The sequence below is a fragment of the Orbicella franksi genome, chromosome 6 (assembly GCF_964199315.1).
Source record: "Orbicella franksi chromosome 6, jaOrbFran1.1, whole genome shotgun sequence".
In the NCBI taxonomy this organism is placed as follows: Eukaryota; Metazoa; Cnidaria; class Anthozoa; order Scleractinia; family Merulinidae; genus Orbicella; species Orbicella franksi.
In genome coordinates, this window is record NC_138150.1 from 18,217,068 (window position 1) to 18,235,352 (window position 18,285).

The 18,285-nt window shown below is 38.2% G+C and overlaps 2 protein-coding genes across 2 annotated transcripts; both read right to left on the minus strand.

The window, feature by feature from the left end:
* Positions 1 to 359: 359 nt before the first annotated feature.
* LOC145491021 (26S proteasome non-ATPase regulatory subunit 12-like) lies at positions 360 to 15,210 on the minus strand. Its single transcript, XM_081470154.1, has 12 exons — positions 14,715 to 15,210; positions 14,516 to 14,575; positions 12,239 to 12,367; positions 11,774 to 11,881; positions 10,977 to 11,052; positions 8,224 to 8,252; positions 7,819 to 7,968; positions 5,853 to 5,987; positions 3,203 to 3,315; positions 2,089 to 2,257; positions 1,232 to 1,309; positions 360 to 789 (listed from the first exon to the last, which is right to left on the minus strand). The coding sequence occupies exons 1-12, from the start codon at positions 14,814 to 14,816 to the stop codon at positions 574 to 576; spliced, it is 1,365 nt and encodes a 454-aa protein (XP_081326280.1). The 5' UTR covers positions 14,817 to 15,210; the 3' UTR covers positions 360 to 573.
* A 562-nt stretch (positions 15,211 to 15,772) lies between these two features.
* Positions 15,773 to 18,067, minus strand: LOC145489968 (actin, cytoplasmic-like). The gene is made up of 3 exons (XM_081469059.1): positions 17,699 to 18,067; positions 17,502 to 17,612; positions 15,773 to 16,921 (listed from the first exon to the last, which is right to left on the minus strand). The coding sequence occupies exons 1-3, from the start codon at positions 17,951 to 17,953 to the stop codon at positions 16,157 to 16,159; spliced, it is 1,131 nt and encodes a 376-aa protein (XP_081325185.1). The 5' UTR covers positions 17,954 to 18,067; the 3' UTR covers positions 15,773 to 16,156.
* Positions 18,068 to 18,285: the final 218 nt, after the last annotated feature.

Below are 18,285 nucleotides of genomic sequence, written 5' to 3' on the forward strand. Positions count from 1 at the left end.
AAAAAAAGCTTGAGGGTGGAAGTATGAAACAGCCCCTTTGCAGCTGGTGTTATAACCGATATTTTTACTATTTTCATTATGGAAATTAGTTAACAAATACCAGAATTGGAAAGAGCATGATTACATTGTCCATTTAAGAAACAAAGCTTCACTTATTTGCATCTAATAAATAAGAACACAGTGCATTTGTTTCAAGGCTTGTTCTTTAAACTGCTGAGTTAATTTTCTGCAACCCTGTACCTCACTCACTTTGAGGCATCGGACATTTAAGAGGGAAATTGTGTGGCATTTCACTAACAAGGTCTCACTTCAGTAACTTTTTCCATACAAAAATTTTACATTATTCAAACATTCACGCAGCATTAAGTTTCACTCTTCAATGCCTGAGGCCTTAAACTTTTTTTTTTCCAAGGCCTTAATCAGGTTAATTTCATCTCACTCAATCCACTTGTGGTATTCGTTAAATTACATTCCATATTGGACATTTTTTAATCAAGCCTAGCTTGACCCAGCTGCAAGGCCCTGTCATGTCATTCCAGTACTGGTACGAGCTTCAGAGCAATGCAAGATAAGTTACATTTGTACAAGTTTATGAACCATTTCCTCTTTGGTGATGAGATGTGTTGTACGATTGAGAAGTTGCATTAGAGTGTTAAGGTTGTGTGACCACTCATTGAGAATCTCATTAGATTCTTTGTGTGCACTGAAGGTAACAATGCCTGCGGGACGGTCAATTCTTGCAAACACTGTTTTGGACACCACTAGCTCAGAGAGGAACAATTCTGTCTCCTGAAAAAGAAAAAAAGGGAAGTGAAGTAAACTAGGTAATTTGTTTCTTTTGACAAAACTTCCAGGCTAATTGAAGATAGAACCAACAAAACACATTTTTGTTCAAGTCATAAATAGAGGATATTTGCCCACAAAGGATTACCTAATGTTTCCCACAAGGAAATGGTGTCCTTTATGCCTTGCATTAAATCCTTTATTGGCCAAGATGAAACGCTTCATCACACTTGCCACAAAACTACATGTATTTTTTCACAATTATTATTTGGTCAAGAAAGCTAAATGAAACCAAATCACTAATTTTAAACTGTAAAGCTCAGCGATCATCCCTGTCTGTCATATTACATGACGATGTGAATAATTTATTAATTGCAAAACAAACAAACAAAACTAAAAGTAAATCTAGGGAAACACAATTTAAATCTTATGAATATTGATGACTCACATCTACAGTTAGGTCCAAGAGCTGACTCATTCTTCTCAGTGTTATTCTAGTGTAGTACTTTGCCATGACTCTGATGTTCTATTAAATAAATCAACACAGTCAGTCTCACCATAATCACTGACAATATCACTCTGAACACCAATAAGCAAATAGAAAACAGGGAGACAGTTTGGAAGAATTAACTCTGCATAACAGGTTTACTTAGAATACTTTCAAATTCTCCTAAACATAATTTCCTTATGTTTGCAGAGGGCTCAAGGTGACCACTTTCTATTTCTTTTAACTTGAAATTAAACCAACAAAATGTAATGATGTGTCAAAACTCTGTTTAGTATATAGCCAGATGAACAACCAATCAAAGCTATGTGATCATGATTTTGTGACCATAATAATACACAACAGGGATACCAGGTAACTACCACTGAAATTTAAAATAATTTGACTGACTGATTTATTGATGAAATCTCGTAAAGCGATTTATCAGTATCAATAATTGGCTATATGGGATCACAGATAATGCCAACTGTAACCAGTGAAAATAAATCAATATCCAGTGGATAATGCAGTGAATTCAACTCGTTAACTTATCAATTGCTTGGTGTCATTCATCCTTTGGACAACCATTACTAACAGAAATAATAATCACAAAATACTTGTTGTTTCCCATCTTACTTGTAGTCTATGGACTGGGAGTTAAATTGGATAATAAAACTAAGGGCAAATAATTGCACAGCTATGATTGAATGCCAAGTAACCTACTCAACCACTTGCTCATGCATCAGAAACAGGATTCTGAACAGATGAGTGATATTAGATATCACACAAAAGAAAACAAACTTGTAACTACATGCACTCACATGTTCCACTACTCTTTTGCGCAAGTCTTCCCACCGCTTCTTGCCTTCATCTGTTGCTTGTTCAAACACACCAGTGGCAGATGAACCTGTTCTTAGTTCTGATTCATACACCTCCTTGATATGGGACCAGCGCATTAGTTCAGCTGTAGTGAAGCACTTCAGCAGATCTCTAAAAGACAAATCATGTACCAACCGGATGTAAAAAGTTGCTTTTATTTCTCCCAATACAAAGATTAGGAGGCAAGGTGGGCTCATGGTTGGTGCGCTCGCCTCCAAATCAAGTGGTAACAGTTCAAGCCCTGGCCAGGGACATTGTGCTATGGTCTTGGGCAAGACACCACTCATAGTGCCTCTCTCCACCCATGTACAAATGCGTAAATTAATTACCGGGGCGGGGGTAACCCTTTGATGGAGTAGCATCCCATCCAGGAGGGAGAGGAAATGCTCCTAGTAGCTTCATGCTACATAATAAGTGCCAGCCTAATGGGCCACTTATCTTGTATACAGACTTCACCTTGTACAAAGATAAGCAATTCTTTGAAGAAATCAAGCTCCTTGTTAAAAAAGTAAAAAAAAGTCTTGACCAGCAAGGCCACCAATTCAAATGACTTGTGGAAGTAAATGATTTTACACTACAACATGTGATAAGAAGCTCCCTTATAGGCATTTGACATAATTAACTTTTCCTGTGATTTTACATTGTTTACTTTTCTTCTTATGTTTTGTAAAGTGCGACTGGACTTGACAGAAAGTGTTATTATCATTACCATTATCATTGTCATTATCATTATCATTATCATTATCATTAACACTATCATTATCATTATCATTAACATTATCATTATCATTATTATTATTGTTGCTGTTGAGATAGGATCAAAAGTTTCCAAGACCCAAGTTTTTTTAGGTACCACCCCTACTTAAGAAAATTTGTTCACTTATTGGATAACTAGGGTGAATTATAAAAACATAGGGATTTAATTCTTTGTTTTTGTTTTTGTTTTCATCATCTGTGTACAGTAATTGAATTTGAGTAAATAAATAAATAAATAAACAAACAAACAAACCACAGGATGGTATACAGCTCAAAGACAATCAGATTGTGATAATATACCTATAGAGAGGGATTTCATCCAAAGTCTTCTCTTCGCTGACACGATGAATAAGATCTGACTGTTCATTATCATATGGGGCAAGAATAAGAAACAGCACAGCATTTCTTAACACCTGCGAAAAAAGAGCAACAAAAGTTAAGTTGATAATAAAGGTGCATCATAAGCTTAAGAGAGTTAAAAGTGCTTATAGGAGGCAACTTCAGATAGAGCAGTCTGGGTCTAGCTGTGGCCAGGCTTCTTGTGCAAGACACTTAACTTTCATGCTGTCTCTTTCCACCCAGATGTAAAATGGCTTCCAGCAAATTTACCTTAAATGGACTAAACCAGGTTTTTCACTGAGGGCTGGGCATCGGGCAAGTTGACTAGTTGTAAGGTTAAGTGTGCCCACCTGCCTTGAGCATCCAAGGTTAAGTTTATCTCATAAAGAAGTTCAGTTCAAAAAATTTGGCTTCTTGTTAAAAGCAGTTGCTCCTCTACTGAAAACATTAATGAAACCCCAGACTAAACTAGAAACCTTTGATGGGCAAGCAAAACTTTTTCATGTGACTGAAACTGGAGTTTAGTGCCAGCCTGATGAGCTCCTACACTCAAATGCAGAGTTTCCCTTTTAGTGCAGAGTGCACTACTGGGATGGTTATGGGAGCTGCCTGCCGCTAAGGCACTATGGCGCTATGGCGCTATGGAGCTATGGCCCTATGGCACTAAGCTGTAAACTTTAATGTTTGTTTAATTAATTAATTTCAATTAATTAATTAGTCTAGAGGCAAGGAAGTGGTGGGAGTGGGGTGGGAAAGGTACATGTGTACTCTACGCAAAACACGTTGCATCGCTGTCAGTTAGGTATGAACATCGCAAAGCTATATATTTGTTTCAGGTAACCCCTTGCTCTCCTTGTGGTACCATTCTCTTTAGAACAAAACTAATTTGCTCTAAACGCATGCGTAGATTAGTTAGCGTTTGTGGCTTCTATATTAGGTGGAGGATACATTGCATACGGAATCACTCACAAATGTTGAGTGGTTTTCCTTATGGTAGAACTCAACATGTAAGACGCATGCATTCTAGCATCGTTAGTTTTATACACTATCTTTCCACACGGTATTTTAAATGTCATGTCATGTGACCAAGGATGGCAGTTATTTTTCAGGTAGCGCCAATTGTCCCTTTTCATTGCAAAAGTGAAACGTTACTGTGGCTGCATAGCTTTTAGAATTACACACAGGTCAGTTCAACGAATATCATCTGCTGTTTTCAATCTACAATAGTGTGCTTCTCAGGGTTCAAATGTACTGCTTTTCCTTAGTGGCTTGTTTATTTCTTGCCTTAATTGTGTCTGTAAGACAGACCAAAAAGTTCCAAGTTAGTGGCTTTAATACTCCGCAAATTGTAAATTTGTAACAAAAGAAACCAGGAAAGTGCTCAAATATTGCTGCAGACTCCGTGGCACCTGATGAAAAACGCAAATTAATTTAATCAGTCTTTAGGAGACTCATTCATATCGGCCAAGTAGCGCTGTTTATTTTCAATGCTTTTCATTGAAACGCTTCTCAGCCATTAATATCGTCGTGTGTTAATTTTGAATTGTTTTATTGTTAACAACAAAGGTGGCAACAGAAAGAAAAAGTGGTATTTCATGACTATCTGATAATTAAATTAGTTCTTGTTCATCAGTAAAAATGTGCATTTTTAGTAAAACAACATCGTTTCTGTTCTGTTTCTTCATCACTACATCAGATATTTAACGTTCTTTCATTCATCTCCAAAAAACAAGCACATCTTCCGTGTGTTGGAGAAAACAAGGGTTTCATATTACATGCCTTTGCGACGAAAACAAAAGTATCAAGTTACAAAGCTGGCGTGAAGAGCTAAATTGTCACATTTGCTGCTTCAATGTATTACTGAATTTAAAATGAACAAAAATCAACGTAAAACACCAGTAGTAATTAATTTGTACGTAATTTTTGGACCTTGAATGAAAATACAACCTTGAAACATACCCACTGCAAAGGGGAAAAGCCCTAGCAGACTAGCAAGGTAGATACAAACCGGAAGTGAACCGAGCCGGGGTGAGTACTTCTGGGACTACCGTGCCAGAGCTATCAATTGCGCTCTGCACTATCTGAGATTGTCTCACTAGTTTATATTATTGTAGGGTATAATTTCAAATAACATCTTTATATACGTGAAAAAATTTCCCGCATGTTGATTAGCTGAGTGCACATCAGTTGATCTCAAACAGTGCAGAAAGTTGAAATTGAGTACAGGTAATCAATGATTTTTTCTCCTGCAATTTGAAATAAATATTAAGCAATTGTTAACTTTTCATGAGCCCTATGGGCTTATGCAATTATTTTTTAGTCTTTGAAAAGACTATTTTCAAAGACTATTTTGCTAAGACTATTATTTCAAAGACTATTTTGCTATCCGTTTAAACGGTTATGGAAACCATTTAAACACTTGAGTTAGCCATTTAGTATCCCTTTAGAACCGTTTTCTTGACCGTTTAACGAAAAAGCGTTAGTGTCTGTTTTTCCAAAGAAGGTCACATTTATTCCAAATTGCAAGTTGGAAATCATTTGATTACCTATACAATCCACTTTGCCGTGTTGACAAAAACACACCAAATTCTTGATTTTCTTTTCTGCCTACCTCATGTTTTTTACTTTTGTCCTCCAGGACTGATGGTGTGTCAAACATGGCCCTGTAGTATTTGCAAATATCCAGATAACTGCCTTCATGTCTTGCTACCTCAATCATTATCTGATAAAATTTTAACTTTAAATCCTGCAAGAGAAAAGAGAGATCCATTCTTTATAGGAGAAGGTCACTCCAAAAAACATGTTTTTTTGTCAACCTAAATAAGAATATTGCACTAAGTTAGCTACTCACTGAAGTTTCCCCCTCTGAAGTGCAGGTTTTCCTTATGAAATTCATCTCTAAAGAAGCCCAAAATTTGACATCGTTACTGCCATTCAGCAGCCAGGCCGTGTTTTTGTGACATCATTCCATCCAAGGGATTTTGTTCATGGCTTCTGACAAGCCTTTTAACTACCACCCTAGGCTGCTCTTGAATTGTATTATCTTGAGCCAAACGTGCTCATAACCCCGAAAATGATAGACGTGAAGATAGTGACATGGATAATCAGTTGAAAAATATACATTTTGCTGACCTTGTGAAGGATGCCAAGTCAGCTGCAGGCTTTTTTGCTTCCTGCCAAACTAGAGTTGGACAGAATGACACCACATAAACACGGCCCTCACTGCCAAGTACAGTTACAAAATGGCGGCATCTAAAGTCAAATTTTGGGCTTCTTTCACGACGAATTTCTTCAAGATAGCAGGCACTTTAGAGGATGAAACTTTGGTGAGTGGAAAAACCCAATGTTTACTTGCTATAGATGGAGACAAAAAGTAAGCTTTTTGGAGTGAACTTCTCCCTTAAAGCTTATGTTGCCATGCTTTCACTCCTAAATGTTTCATACTGTACTAGGGTTTCATCCCAGAACAGAATACCATTGTTTAAACAGTAGAACCACAAAGGGTTTTAGCTGGCTAGTTATTCTAGTGGAGGACCCCAGTGTCTTTGCTCATCAAGACCACAAGATTATTAATAATGGTTTGCCATATCTGTTATATGTGTCAGAGTTCTGCTGGTGAAAAGTTGCAAAGGGGGGAACAAAATGATATGAGATATTAAGCTGGCTGGAATAAAGGACATTTGCACTAATTGTTTCTGCATATCCTTACTGCGCAAACAAATTCACATGCCACGCAATGCATCAGCATGCGCGCTGACCAATAAAATGATCAATGATAGGGCAGATGGCCATTGCTATAGCTTTTCCTGGATTTAACGATCTTGACATTGGGTGACCCCTATTTTTCTTTTGATGGATCATTTTCTCTACTGATTTTCTATGTTAAGCAAAAAAATGAAGAAAATCTATCAACTAGAATTTTTTTTTTGCAAAATGCACCACCAAATTCCATTCTTTTTAGGTCTTTGTTTATCTATACGACAGTTTCAAATGCCTCTGGAAGGGTTAAGTTTTGTGAAAAAGTTGGTAACATTTGGAATTATTTACGCAACAGACCCACTTCTACAAAATATGACCAAGATCGTTTGCCTACATTGACTCACCTTCAATATTTTTAACTATAAACCCCTCTAGAGCATGCTGAATTACCTGAGCCAATTTTTCAAAATCAGGGTACTTTTCCACACGTTTTACCTCTAAAACGAAGTTGGTGACCCCAATTTTTTTGGACATTTCTGACACAACTAACTCATTATCTGACTGCAGTAAAAATTTTAAAAAAAATCCACTAGAAAATTTCCGCATGAACGTCCTTAAACTAAATATGTGCATGATGGTGGGACTTGCTTTGACTTTTGGTGTTTTGACCCCACATTGCAAAGATGTAATTAAAGTAAACACCAACCAAAGCCGTTACGTATTAGATTCCATTATATAGTTTCTCTATTTCACATCATTGTTATAAATCACAACACAACTCCACACTCCAGAAAAGTTTTCAGCTGTTCACTGTTTCTTAAACTACTCTGCCATACTCTTCAGTGCTCTGACAGTGAAACAAGAGATGCATGGCAAACCTGTTCTTGGTTGTTCTCAAAAAACTTTGGACTGATCTTCTTACTGATGATCTGTGTTCTAATGTAATCCTTCTTGGCGAGACACAACCTCATTTGCTCCAAGATAAATTCCACCTTTTCACGTCTCTCCATTGATCCATATGTCTCAACCTGTAAGATTCATGAATGAGTCCATGAAAGAGATTAATTATTTGTGGTTACATTTCCCTTTCCTTGATAGGTTTTCCTTAGTACAATACTGCTACAGAGCATTATCACTCATGTGGCCACTCTGTTGGAACAATAGAATGTATTTACAGGAGAAAAGAATTAAACTCCCATGGAATTTGTTTGGGACATCAACATGGCCACTGTTTCATAGTTTTGCGTTTTCAAATCAATTTTAGATAACACTGAAATACATACCTGAAGCTCTTGAAGAACGTTGGCTGCCTCTAAAATGAAGAAAACATCAAAGATATTGAATTCACCAAACTGTGCTGTCTGAAGACTAATAATATGTTCATCAAAAAGAAGAGCTGAGGAAATATTGACTCCACCAAAGTCAACTGAAAGTGATATTGTTTCCAAAATCAACGTTATGCGCACACATGTACAGAGCTGCTGTAGTGTAGTCTGCTAATTTAAACATATTGTTTACCAACTCCAGCAAATTAACTGGTAGTTTGTTTCAAGATTATAGAGAGCTCTGAGTGAAAAGGCTTTACAAAATTAATTCTCTGCTCTGATAAGAAATAGTATTCTAGTTTGTTCACAGTAATAATTGAAGGGGTGAGTGCAAAACCATGCTAAGTGACAATTTGGGTGAAAAAAAAAATTTTCACGAAAGGGCTTGAATTTTTGCATGTGGTCTTCAATATAATAGAAAAACGTGGTCCTGTATTTTTGTCGCTGGTTTTTGCTTCATTTATAAAGACGCCGCTAGGAAAACCGAGTGGTTTTTCTGCATATGCAATATCTTGAAAACGAAGCGAAGCTTAACGGAAAAACTACGGGACATTGTTAAACATACCTAAACAAAACTGCATGCGAAATTTGGAGCGTTTTCGACAAAGTTCACTCTTGATTAAAACACCTAGCGCCTTTTCCCGCCGAGGTCTTCAAATAAATGAAGCCAGGCCTTTGTTATGATAAACAGAGCCGATCCTTTGTTATAATAGCCAAGCGAAGCCTTTGTTATAAGTCGAAGTCTCGCCTCGGTTTATCATAACAAAGAATCGGCCCGCCGCGTCTGCAAGGACTTTGATTTCACTTAGAAAGCAGCAAAATGTCAATTTCACGCAACGTATAAGCTCAAAAATGTTGATTTTAGGTCAAAAAAGGTTTAAATGTTGATTTCACGTTAACGCGTGACAGCAAGGAGGTTGATTTCTCTTAGAAACGAGCAAAATGTCAATTTCATGCAATGCATAAGCTCAATGATGTTGATTTCAGGTCTAAATAGGTTAAAATGTTGATTTGACGTTAACGCATGACGGCAAGGAGGTTGATTTCACTTAGAAACCAACAAAATGTCAATTTCACGTAGCGCATAAGCTCAATGATGTTGATTTCAGGTCTAAATAGGTTAAAATGTTGATTTCACGTCAACGTGTGACGGCAAGCATGTTGGTTTCACTTAGAAACCAGCAAAATGTCAATGTCACACAGCGCATATGCTCAATGATGTTGATTTCAGGTCTAAATAGGTTAAAATGTTGATTTCACGTTAACGCGTGACGGCAAGCATGTTGGTTTCACTGAAAAACCAGCAAAATGTCAATTTCACACAGCGCATAAGCTCAATGATGTTGATTTCAGGTCTAAATAGGTTAAAACGTTGATTTCACATTAACGCTTGACGGAAAGGATGCTAGTTTCACTTAGAAAACAGCAAAATGGTAATTTCACGCAACTTATAAGCTCAATGATGTTGATTTCATGTGAAAACGCGCTATAAATAGGGCTGACAGATTAACAGATTAACCCTTTTCCGCAACATACGGGTCTCCATACATCTGCATGTCCACTGATCCCAGAAGCTCAAAAGCCTGGATCACAGATCTATGTTACAATCGATCGCTACTTGTTGGCCATTCTTATGTTTAAACAATCTAGTTACCAGTTCGAGAAACGTCCGCAGAACGTGATCGCAATGCATGCCGGGAAGGGTCTTTACACCTCGTGCGTGGGAAAATACAAGACAAATTTTATACGTCTAAAACCAGTTCTCGCTTTCCAAACTTTGACGATAGCAAAGCTTGGCAAATGGGCCACGACTCACCAGAGGGTATTTTTCTTGGGCAAGAACTGTTCTTGGACTTTGCTGCCTGGCTCAATCTGACTTCGAACGCCGATAACACGATTACGGTATATCAGCTGCCTTCGAAGTTTCAGAACACATTTTGATTCTTTAAAACGTGCTGATGACTTATGGGTTTATCGAGACTTTATGATGCCTCTCAACCACCAGGCAGGCATACAAGGTACTTTAAAACAATGCTTAAGATATTAGTTGACAGAGCTCTAATGCGGCACATCTCTTTTTGTTCGATGAATTTCGTTTGACTCTCCATCGATTCACGTGTTGTGCTCACGTCACAATACCCGATGTAAACAATCTGTTCCCAGATTTCCGCTCTATATATGCTGTGAGATTTGATTTTGACTTCATACACTATAAACAGTCTGCCTGTTTGCTGTTCAACAAATAAACTCCTAAAGACATGGCTAGGAAAAGCCAAGTATTTTTGCATACGTTATAACTCGAAAACGAAGCAAAAACCAGCGACAAAAATACAGGGCCGCATTTTTCTATTACATTGAAGACCACATGCGAAAATTCAAGCCCTTTCGCGAAATTTTTTTTTTTCACCCAAATCGTCACTTAGCATGGTTTTGCACTCACCCCTTCAATTACAAAGTGATCAATCGCAAAAGAAAAGCAACTGACATGAATAGCAAAGTAACATGCATATGCCTAGCTCACTTATTTCTGATTTGCACAGTAATCACAGCAGTGTATTTGTGTCTACACAAACTGTGATTTACCAATTCAGCATTCACTGAACTTCATGGTGTACAGCCCCTGAAACAGGTTTTTAAACAATCCCCAGGCACTGAACGTCTCTTTCTACACAACAAAAAAGTATTTATACTGAGTCTTTAGACCATGTTACCTGCAATATCTCCTTCATCTTCCTTTATTTTAGCCAGCATTCTTGTTAGACGAGCTCTCTCAATTTCAACATATATCTAGAGAAACATACAGTACAGCATTTATCCATTTATTAAGCAAACATATTTATACAGGTCTGTTAATCACAGTAACATTTCAATACATACTATTTTAGCATCCCATTTTCAATTTACTTTTAATTCAATCAAACAGAGATAGCAGAATGACTGACCCAAATAACTAGCACTTAACACCAAAAAATAGTTCTGGTCATAATGTGTCATATTGTTGTCAAGCCTGAGGGTGTTTAAGCAAATTACTGAAAAGTTGTAATACTGTTTTCAGATTCTATGTAAATTATGCTCTGAGTCATGCTTTAACCTGCTTGAGTGCCCAATCTGCCTGTATTCTTAAATGCCTCAAATAAATGTTGCTATCTTCCAATCAGGACTCTCACACTGAGACTCCCCTCTTTCTTAACCTCAAACCATTTTTCCTTGGATATTCTTCCACAGTCATTTACTGTCAGCTAAGTCAAACCTCCACCATCTTGAACCTTATTAATTGGGTTATTCCAGAAAATATCCATACCCTACCATGGACAGCATGAACATTTTAACCCCCCTTGCTTTTGGGAATTCCAAAATGCTTTAGACCGAGTGAGTTCTTCACATGCAACAAGTTCATCAATCAGTGATTTTAAATTGGAAAGAAACACATCTAAAGACTAATTCATCAACTTTAAGGCCTCTTTGATGAGGAGTTTGCTGCACAACCCATTATCAATGTTAGTTTTACCTTTCCAGCTGTAACTGTTCTAAGTGTGTCTATCAGCTTCAATTTGGTCTCCAGGTCAGGAGTCTGTTCTACATAGGCAAAGGCCTCCTGGATCATTTTTGTTACTGCCTGAAGTTAATCAAAGAATAAAGTAATCAGAATACTGACTTTCTCACCAGGAAGAAATGGGAATGTCTGATCATCTGTTAAAATCAATTATAAATGGTTACCCGCTCCTAAAAAGTAACCTTATCAAGGCTATAAAAAAGTAGTTCACTAAGATAGAAAAACACCAAAGAGATAACAATAAACCACAAAGGAGCAAGGAAGGTTAAAGATGGAGAAGACAATCACGGATTAAAAATGACAAACTTGAAAAGTTTACAATAAACTTTTCGAGATGTGCAAACTGTGACACAGCTCCTGTAGGCATCACTTATCTAACTAATCTGTGACATGTCTGAGATAAGAAACAATTTTGTTTACCTGTTTCAGTTGGCTTCTCCTCTTGGTCAAGATGACTATATGCTCATTTAGTGCATTCCAGTCCTTGTTCTTAAAACAGAGTTGAACTATACAAACCAAGACACGGCTTGTAGAATGCATGTCAGCAGCCTGAAGCCCAAGAATAAACAAAAAATACCAAATTAATGCTAAACAACACATGGCAGTTTGCAGTCACAACCTGTTAAGCATTACGCCCAATAATGAAGTACTGAATTCACTATTAAATTACAATTTTGCCTCATCTTTTGTTGCAACATTCTATACCAAACAACTAATTAATAATATTACAAAGAGACCTTTTGGTCTATCTAAAAGTGGTGGATTGGTTTTTATTTTGCCTTGTTAGTTTGTTTGTTTGTCCTTTTACAGAAAAAAAAAACTCAGATATAAAATGTTCTTGATTACTGCAAGCACACAGGATGTCGCATTCAAAATGTGACCCTATTTGGCTCCAAAGAATGAAGGCTCTTCATATTAACAAGAGTATTTAACGTTTTTACACTGTTAAAATACTAATTATGTACATTGTATGATAAGTCTTCGTTCTTTTGCCAGTCGTCAAAAAAAAAACTAGCGAGACATCTCAGATAGTGCAGAGTGTAATGTATAGCTCTGAAGCAGTACTCATAATACAGTTCCTGTATAACCCCTACCATTCACTCCTGGTTTGTATTGACCTTGTTAGTCAGCTAGGGATTTTGATGAGGCATAACCTTAGCAGTGTGTATGTTTGATGTGAGTATTTTCATTCACAGTCCAAGAATAACTTACAGTTAATTACTGTTTGTCAAGACAAGTTTCGAATTTTACTGTAGTGTTTTACGTTGATTTTTGCTCCTTTCAAATTAAGTAATACATGTAAGTAGCGAATGTGACAATTTTACTCTTTACACAAACATTTGTTAACTTGATCAGATACTTTTGTTTCCCTCGCAAAGGTATGCAACCTGATACTCTTGTTTTCTCACAAACACACGGAAGATGTGCTTGAATTCTTTTCACAGCTGGAGATAAATGGAAGAAAGTTGAATGTCGGATGAAGAAATGGAAGAGGAACGATTTGCTTTATTTAACAGGCAAATTTTCTTTTGACCGATTAACAAGAACTAATCTAATTATCAAATTGTCACAGAACAGCAAGTTCTGTTTCCACCTTTGGCGTTAACAATAAAACCACTTAAATTTAAAATACACACTGATATTGATTAATACGATTGAGAAGCCTTTCAACCAGAGGTATTGAAAGTAAACAGCGTTACTTGACTGACATATGTGAACGAGTCCCCCCCAGAGACTGATAAAATTTATGCTTTCAGTAGGTGCCATGGAGTCTGCAGCAATATTTGAGCAGTTTCTTGGGTTTTTTGTACAGTTTGACAGGTTTTAATGCCACTTACTTGGGAGAGGTTTGGCTGAGGGTATGAGCATTTTGGTCTCTTTGATAGAGACAATTAAAGGATGAAATAAATGCACTATTGTAGTTTGGAAACAACAGATGATATTTTTTTAACCAAGTTAGGCGTAATTCCAAAAGACACACAGTCACAGTAGCACTCTTGTATCGTGCTAACAATGCTAGAACGCATGCGTATGACATATTAGGGTTCTACCACAAGGAGAAGCGTGCAACGGTAGTGTGTGATCTTGTATGAAATGTATCTTCCATCTGATATGTAGTTGACACTAACGCTTATTAATCTGTGCATGCGTTTAGAGCAAATATTGGTTTTGTTCTAAAGAGAAAAGTACCACAAGGAGCACAAGGGGCTTTCTGAAACAAATATATAGTTTTTTGAAGAGATCCAAGAAGTAATGTAGGTACATATGCCACCCATTTTACATAGTGCTCACAAGTACCTACCCCATCCTACCTCCCCCCCTCCTTGCTGCAAGCCAAATTAATGAATTGAAATTAATTAATTATACAAACATTAAAGTTTACACATTATTTCCATAGTGCCTTATTGCCATAGTGCTTTAGCGACGTCAACACCCAAACCATCCCAATAGTGCACTCTGCACTAAAAATTGAGTGTTCGTGGTTTAAGTGCACTAAAACTGTAAACCAGCAAAAGCATACCAGCACTTACAAGGGCGTGATTTTTTTCTTTCTTTTGTACAGACACTAAGTGTCTTTTTCGATATTTGGAGTTTTAAATAACCCACTAACTTGTTTTTGACTAAAGCTTAATTTGTGAAATGAACATGTCAAAGCCAGGTTTACTATGATCACGTATTGTTTGTAATATTACTTACCGTCCTGGTTTGCTTCTCTAGAGCTAGAAGGATCTCCAGAGCTTCACTGAGTTTTCCATCCTAATAAATGGAGACAATGTGACTAGACATTACGACAGAAGAAACTAGCCACGACAAAAAGCCCAACATGTGCCACACAAAATCATTTTAAAAGAATACCCCCAGTTGCAAAAATCAGGTGAAAACGCAAGTGACTTACAGTGGCTAATTTCTCGCATTCTGGTATCCTCTTATCTACAGTATCACTGTAGTCAACTTCCATTTTAACAACATTTCCTTTCATATCAGTAGAGGTCGCCATATTGAAACTTCGCTCGCCTTGCTGTCAGACTCCAGATGAATCATGGGTAGAGTTAGTCAGCACTAGCCCCAGATTACCGCGGCTAGTAAGGAAATCAAAAAACGCGCGACTGAAGACGAAGGTGTAGTGCTCTGTGGGGGCGTTTGCTGTGCGATGTAGATGTAAAAACAAAGTTGTTTGAAAAATATTTGACTTCGCCCAACCAGGGTGTTATACGAGAGCCATTGCTACAATAAAAATTTATGACCAAAGTGTTTTTGCAAACAACGGCACCACATTTTATTTCGCATTCGATTCGATTTCACTAGCCTGCGAGGAAACAAGGCCCGAAAAATAGGATGATTTCACGTTCAGTTCTCATCTTTTTCTTTTCCTCTTCCCTTCTTAATAGGAAGATGCGGAAAACGGCAAGGAAAAAAATTGTGGCTTGAAGCGCTTTATAGCAGACCCAGATGGAGAACGCTTCCATTTGGCGCGAAAATATATAAGCAATAAGTTGTATATAAGGCTGAAAATGCTCTATAAGTGTCAAATTTTTTCGGATAAACTAAACGTTTCGGGGTTAGCCCTTCTTCGGTGGGTGGAATGATTTAGCCACGCCATACAAAAAACTGTACGCGTACGCACGCACGGAAAAAGCACGCATGAAGTACAAAGTAAACAAATAGGAAAACCATTGTCTTAGCGCGCGTATGTGTAATACGCGCTAGGGCACAGTCACAAGAAATTAAAGTTAATGTGCAGTACTTTCGGTCGAAGCGTGCCCAGCTTGAAGATGAATTTCATTTCATACGAGTTTTTTTGCTCATTCCCACTGTATGTAAACCAGTGGGTGGGGGGGGGGGGGGGGTAGCAGCAAGGCCTGGAACCGAGTTTCTATGACCCCCCTGGTTCACATCTTAGGGAAGTTAATTTTCCAGGGTGGAGAAACATCATTGAATTGAACCTTGGTATTCAATAATTATTACTCTGCTGAATTCAGGCTGGAGTAAATTGTCCTAAATTCATGGCTGCATATACTATTATTACAAGACTTTCGTCCCACCCAAGTCTGAAATGTAGCGACATACCCAGACCCCATTCCCCAACAGGTCAATTATTTAAGCGTCAGAATAAAAACAATTTATACAATATAAACAGAGTTTTAATTACACCTTCAAAACTCTATAAAACCTTGACATATTTCAATTTTTCACATGATCTCCATTACTTCTATACAAAAATTTACATGACCTTGCAAGTCCGTGTCATTTCAGAGTTTTTCCGGATCATGAAGAGCAATTGCCCTTCTGATCAGGCAAAGTTAACACAACTGTTCAATTTTCAATTTCCAACTGCATTTAGAAGCACTTGCGATGAACAATGCCAGGGCCAGATTCGTCATATTCCTGTTTAGAGATCCACATCTGTTGGAAGGTGGACAGGGAAGCCAAGATGGAGCCTCCGATCCATACAGAGTACTTGCGCTCTGGTGGAGCAATGATCTTGATCTTCATGGTTGGTGGGGCCAGTGCAGCAATCTCTTTCTGCATTCTGTCAGCAATACCTGGATACATGGTTGAACCGCCGGACAAGACAATGTTGGAATAGAGATCCTTACGGATGTCAACATCACACTTCATGATAGAGTTGTATGTTGTCTCGTGGATACCAGCAGCCTCCATACCAAGGAAGGCTGGCTGGAACATGGCCTCTGGGCAACGGAAACGCTCATTTCCAATGGTGATCACCTGGCCATCAGGAAGTTCGTAGCTTTTCTCAAGGCTGGAGCTTGATGCTGCTGTGGACATCTCCTGTTCAAAGTCCAGGGCAACATAGCACAACTTCTCCTTGATGTCTCGGACAATTTCCCGCTCAGCAGTGGTGGTGAAAGAGTAGCCTCTCTCTGTCAGGATCTTCATAAGGTAATCAGTCAGATCCCTACCAGCCAAGTCGAGACGCAGGATGGCATGAGGCAGAGCATAACCTTCATAGATGGGTACGGTGTGGCTCACACCATCACCACTGTCCAGAACGATACCAGTGGTACGACCAGAGGCATACAGGGACAGCACAGCCTGGATAGCTACGTACATGGCTGGGGTGTTGAAAGTTTCAAACATGATCTAGAAACAGTCAGTCAAGAATATATTCAACTTACAAAGTGGACATAACATTGAAATTAATATAGGTCCGCATGACTGCTTAAGTTGAATTACTAAATTTTGAAGACTATAAAAAGAGGCAGCCTGGTTAAAATGGCTCATAATATGCAAGTCAAGCAAATTAATTCCTGCAAATGCAAGTTCCAATATCAAAATCGGCAAACAAAGAAAACATTGAAACTTTGAAAAAAGTAGTATTGTTTAATGCCCAATCGCTTTCACACGGGTTGTTTCGTGACGTAGCAAAACATTCTGGTCGAGTTACGTAAAGCATTTCCGGACTAATTGGTTAGTTGCAAGCCGCCACTCAAATGACAATGAGCCGATGAAGATTTTAATTAATACTCAAATTTGCAATCTGACTTACAATCACAGTGCAAGGAAATGAATGACAAATTAATCAGTCAGCCGCGCACATAACAAAGGCACTTGGAGCCTTCATAATTTTCGACAGCACACAAAAAGGGGGGTGGGACGGAAACTCTTTTCTCGCAGTTTCCAACAAAAGTCAGATTACAACGGAAACGGGAAAGGTTATTACCTGGGTCATCTTTTCTCTGTTAGCTTTGGGATTCAAAGGCGCTTCTGTGAGGAGAACTGGGTGTTCCTCGGGAGCAACTCGGAGTTCGTTGTAGAAGGTGTGGTGCCAGATCTGCAAACAAGTCACAATTCCGTTTTTAGGACGCGAATCACACGGAACTACACTCATCAAAAGCCGGTCAGATGCAATATTCCTACCTTTTCCATGTCATCCCAGTTTGTTACGATCCCGTGTTCGATGGGGTATTTCAGTGTCAAGATACCTCGCTTGCTTTGGGCCTCATCGCCAACGTACGAGTCCTTCTGGCCCATACCAACCATGACACCTTGGTGACGAGGACGGCCAACGATCGAGGGGAAAACAGCTCGGGGAGCATCGTCTCCAGCAAAACCGGCCTTGCACATACCGGATCCATTGTCAACTACCAAAGCAGCAACATCTTCATCGGCCATTGTAGTGGGTAGGTTGAAGTGTATCAATTCACTGAAATATCGCAAGATACGTTCTAGTTACGCTTCCAGAGCAAATAGGACGATCATAAAGTCGGCATCGTATTTTATACCTGTCACACAACAAAAGACAACTAGTTGTTACCAAATATGGTCAAAATGTTGTGCATTTTGCCTTCAACCCACAGGGAAATTGAAGCTATGACGACATAATCCCAGTGCGGAAAATGGAAATTTGAATTTACTTGGAACATTTTCCCTTTCAAGTCCATTTTGAGCTGGTAAATTTGCCTTACTTATTCTAATTTGAGGACATTTCTGGGTCAAGATTTCTC

Excerpts from the sequence above, each read along its gene's own strand:
- LOC145489968 (XM_081469059.1), bottom strand. The coding sequence starts at position 17,953 with ATGGCCGATGAAGATGTTGCTGCTTTGGTAGTTGACAATGGATCCGGT. Across the intron at positions 17,613-17,698 it reads ACTGGGATGACATGGAAAAG|ATCTGGCACCACACCTTCTA; the intron begins GTAGGAATATTG and ends ACTTGTTTGCAG. Across the intron at positions 16,922-17,501 it reads ACAGAGAAAAGATGACCCAG|ATCATGTTTGAAACTTTCAA; the intron begins GTAATAACCTTT and ends GACTGTTTCTAG.
- LOC145491021 (XM_081470154.1), bottom strand. The coding sequence starts at position 14,816 with ATGGCGACCTCTACTGATATGAAAGGAAATGTTGTTAAAATGGAAGTT. Across the intron at positions 11,053-11,773 it reads GAACAGTTACAGCTGGAAAG|ATATATGTTGAAATTGAGAG; the intron begins GTAAAACTAACA and ends ATGTTTCTCTAG. Across the intron at positions 5,988-7,818 it reads TTGAGAACAACCAAGAACAG|GATTTAAAGTTAAAATTTTA; the intron begins GTTTGCCATGCA and ends TTTCTCTTGCAG.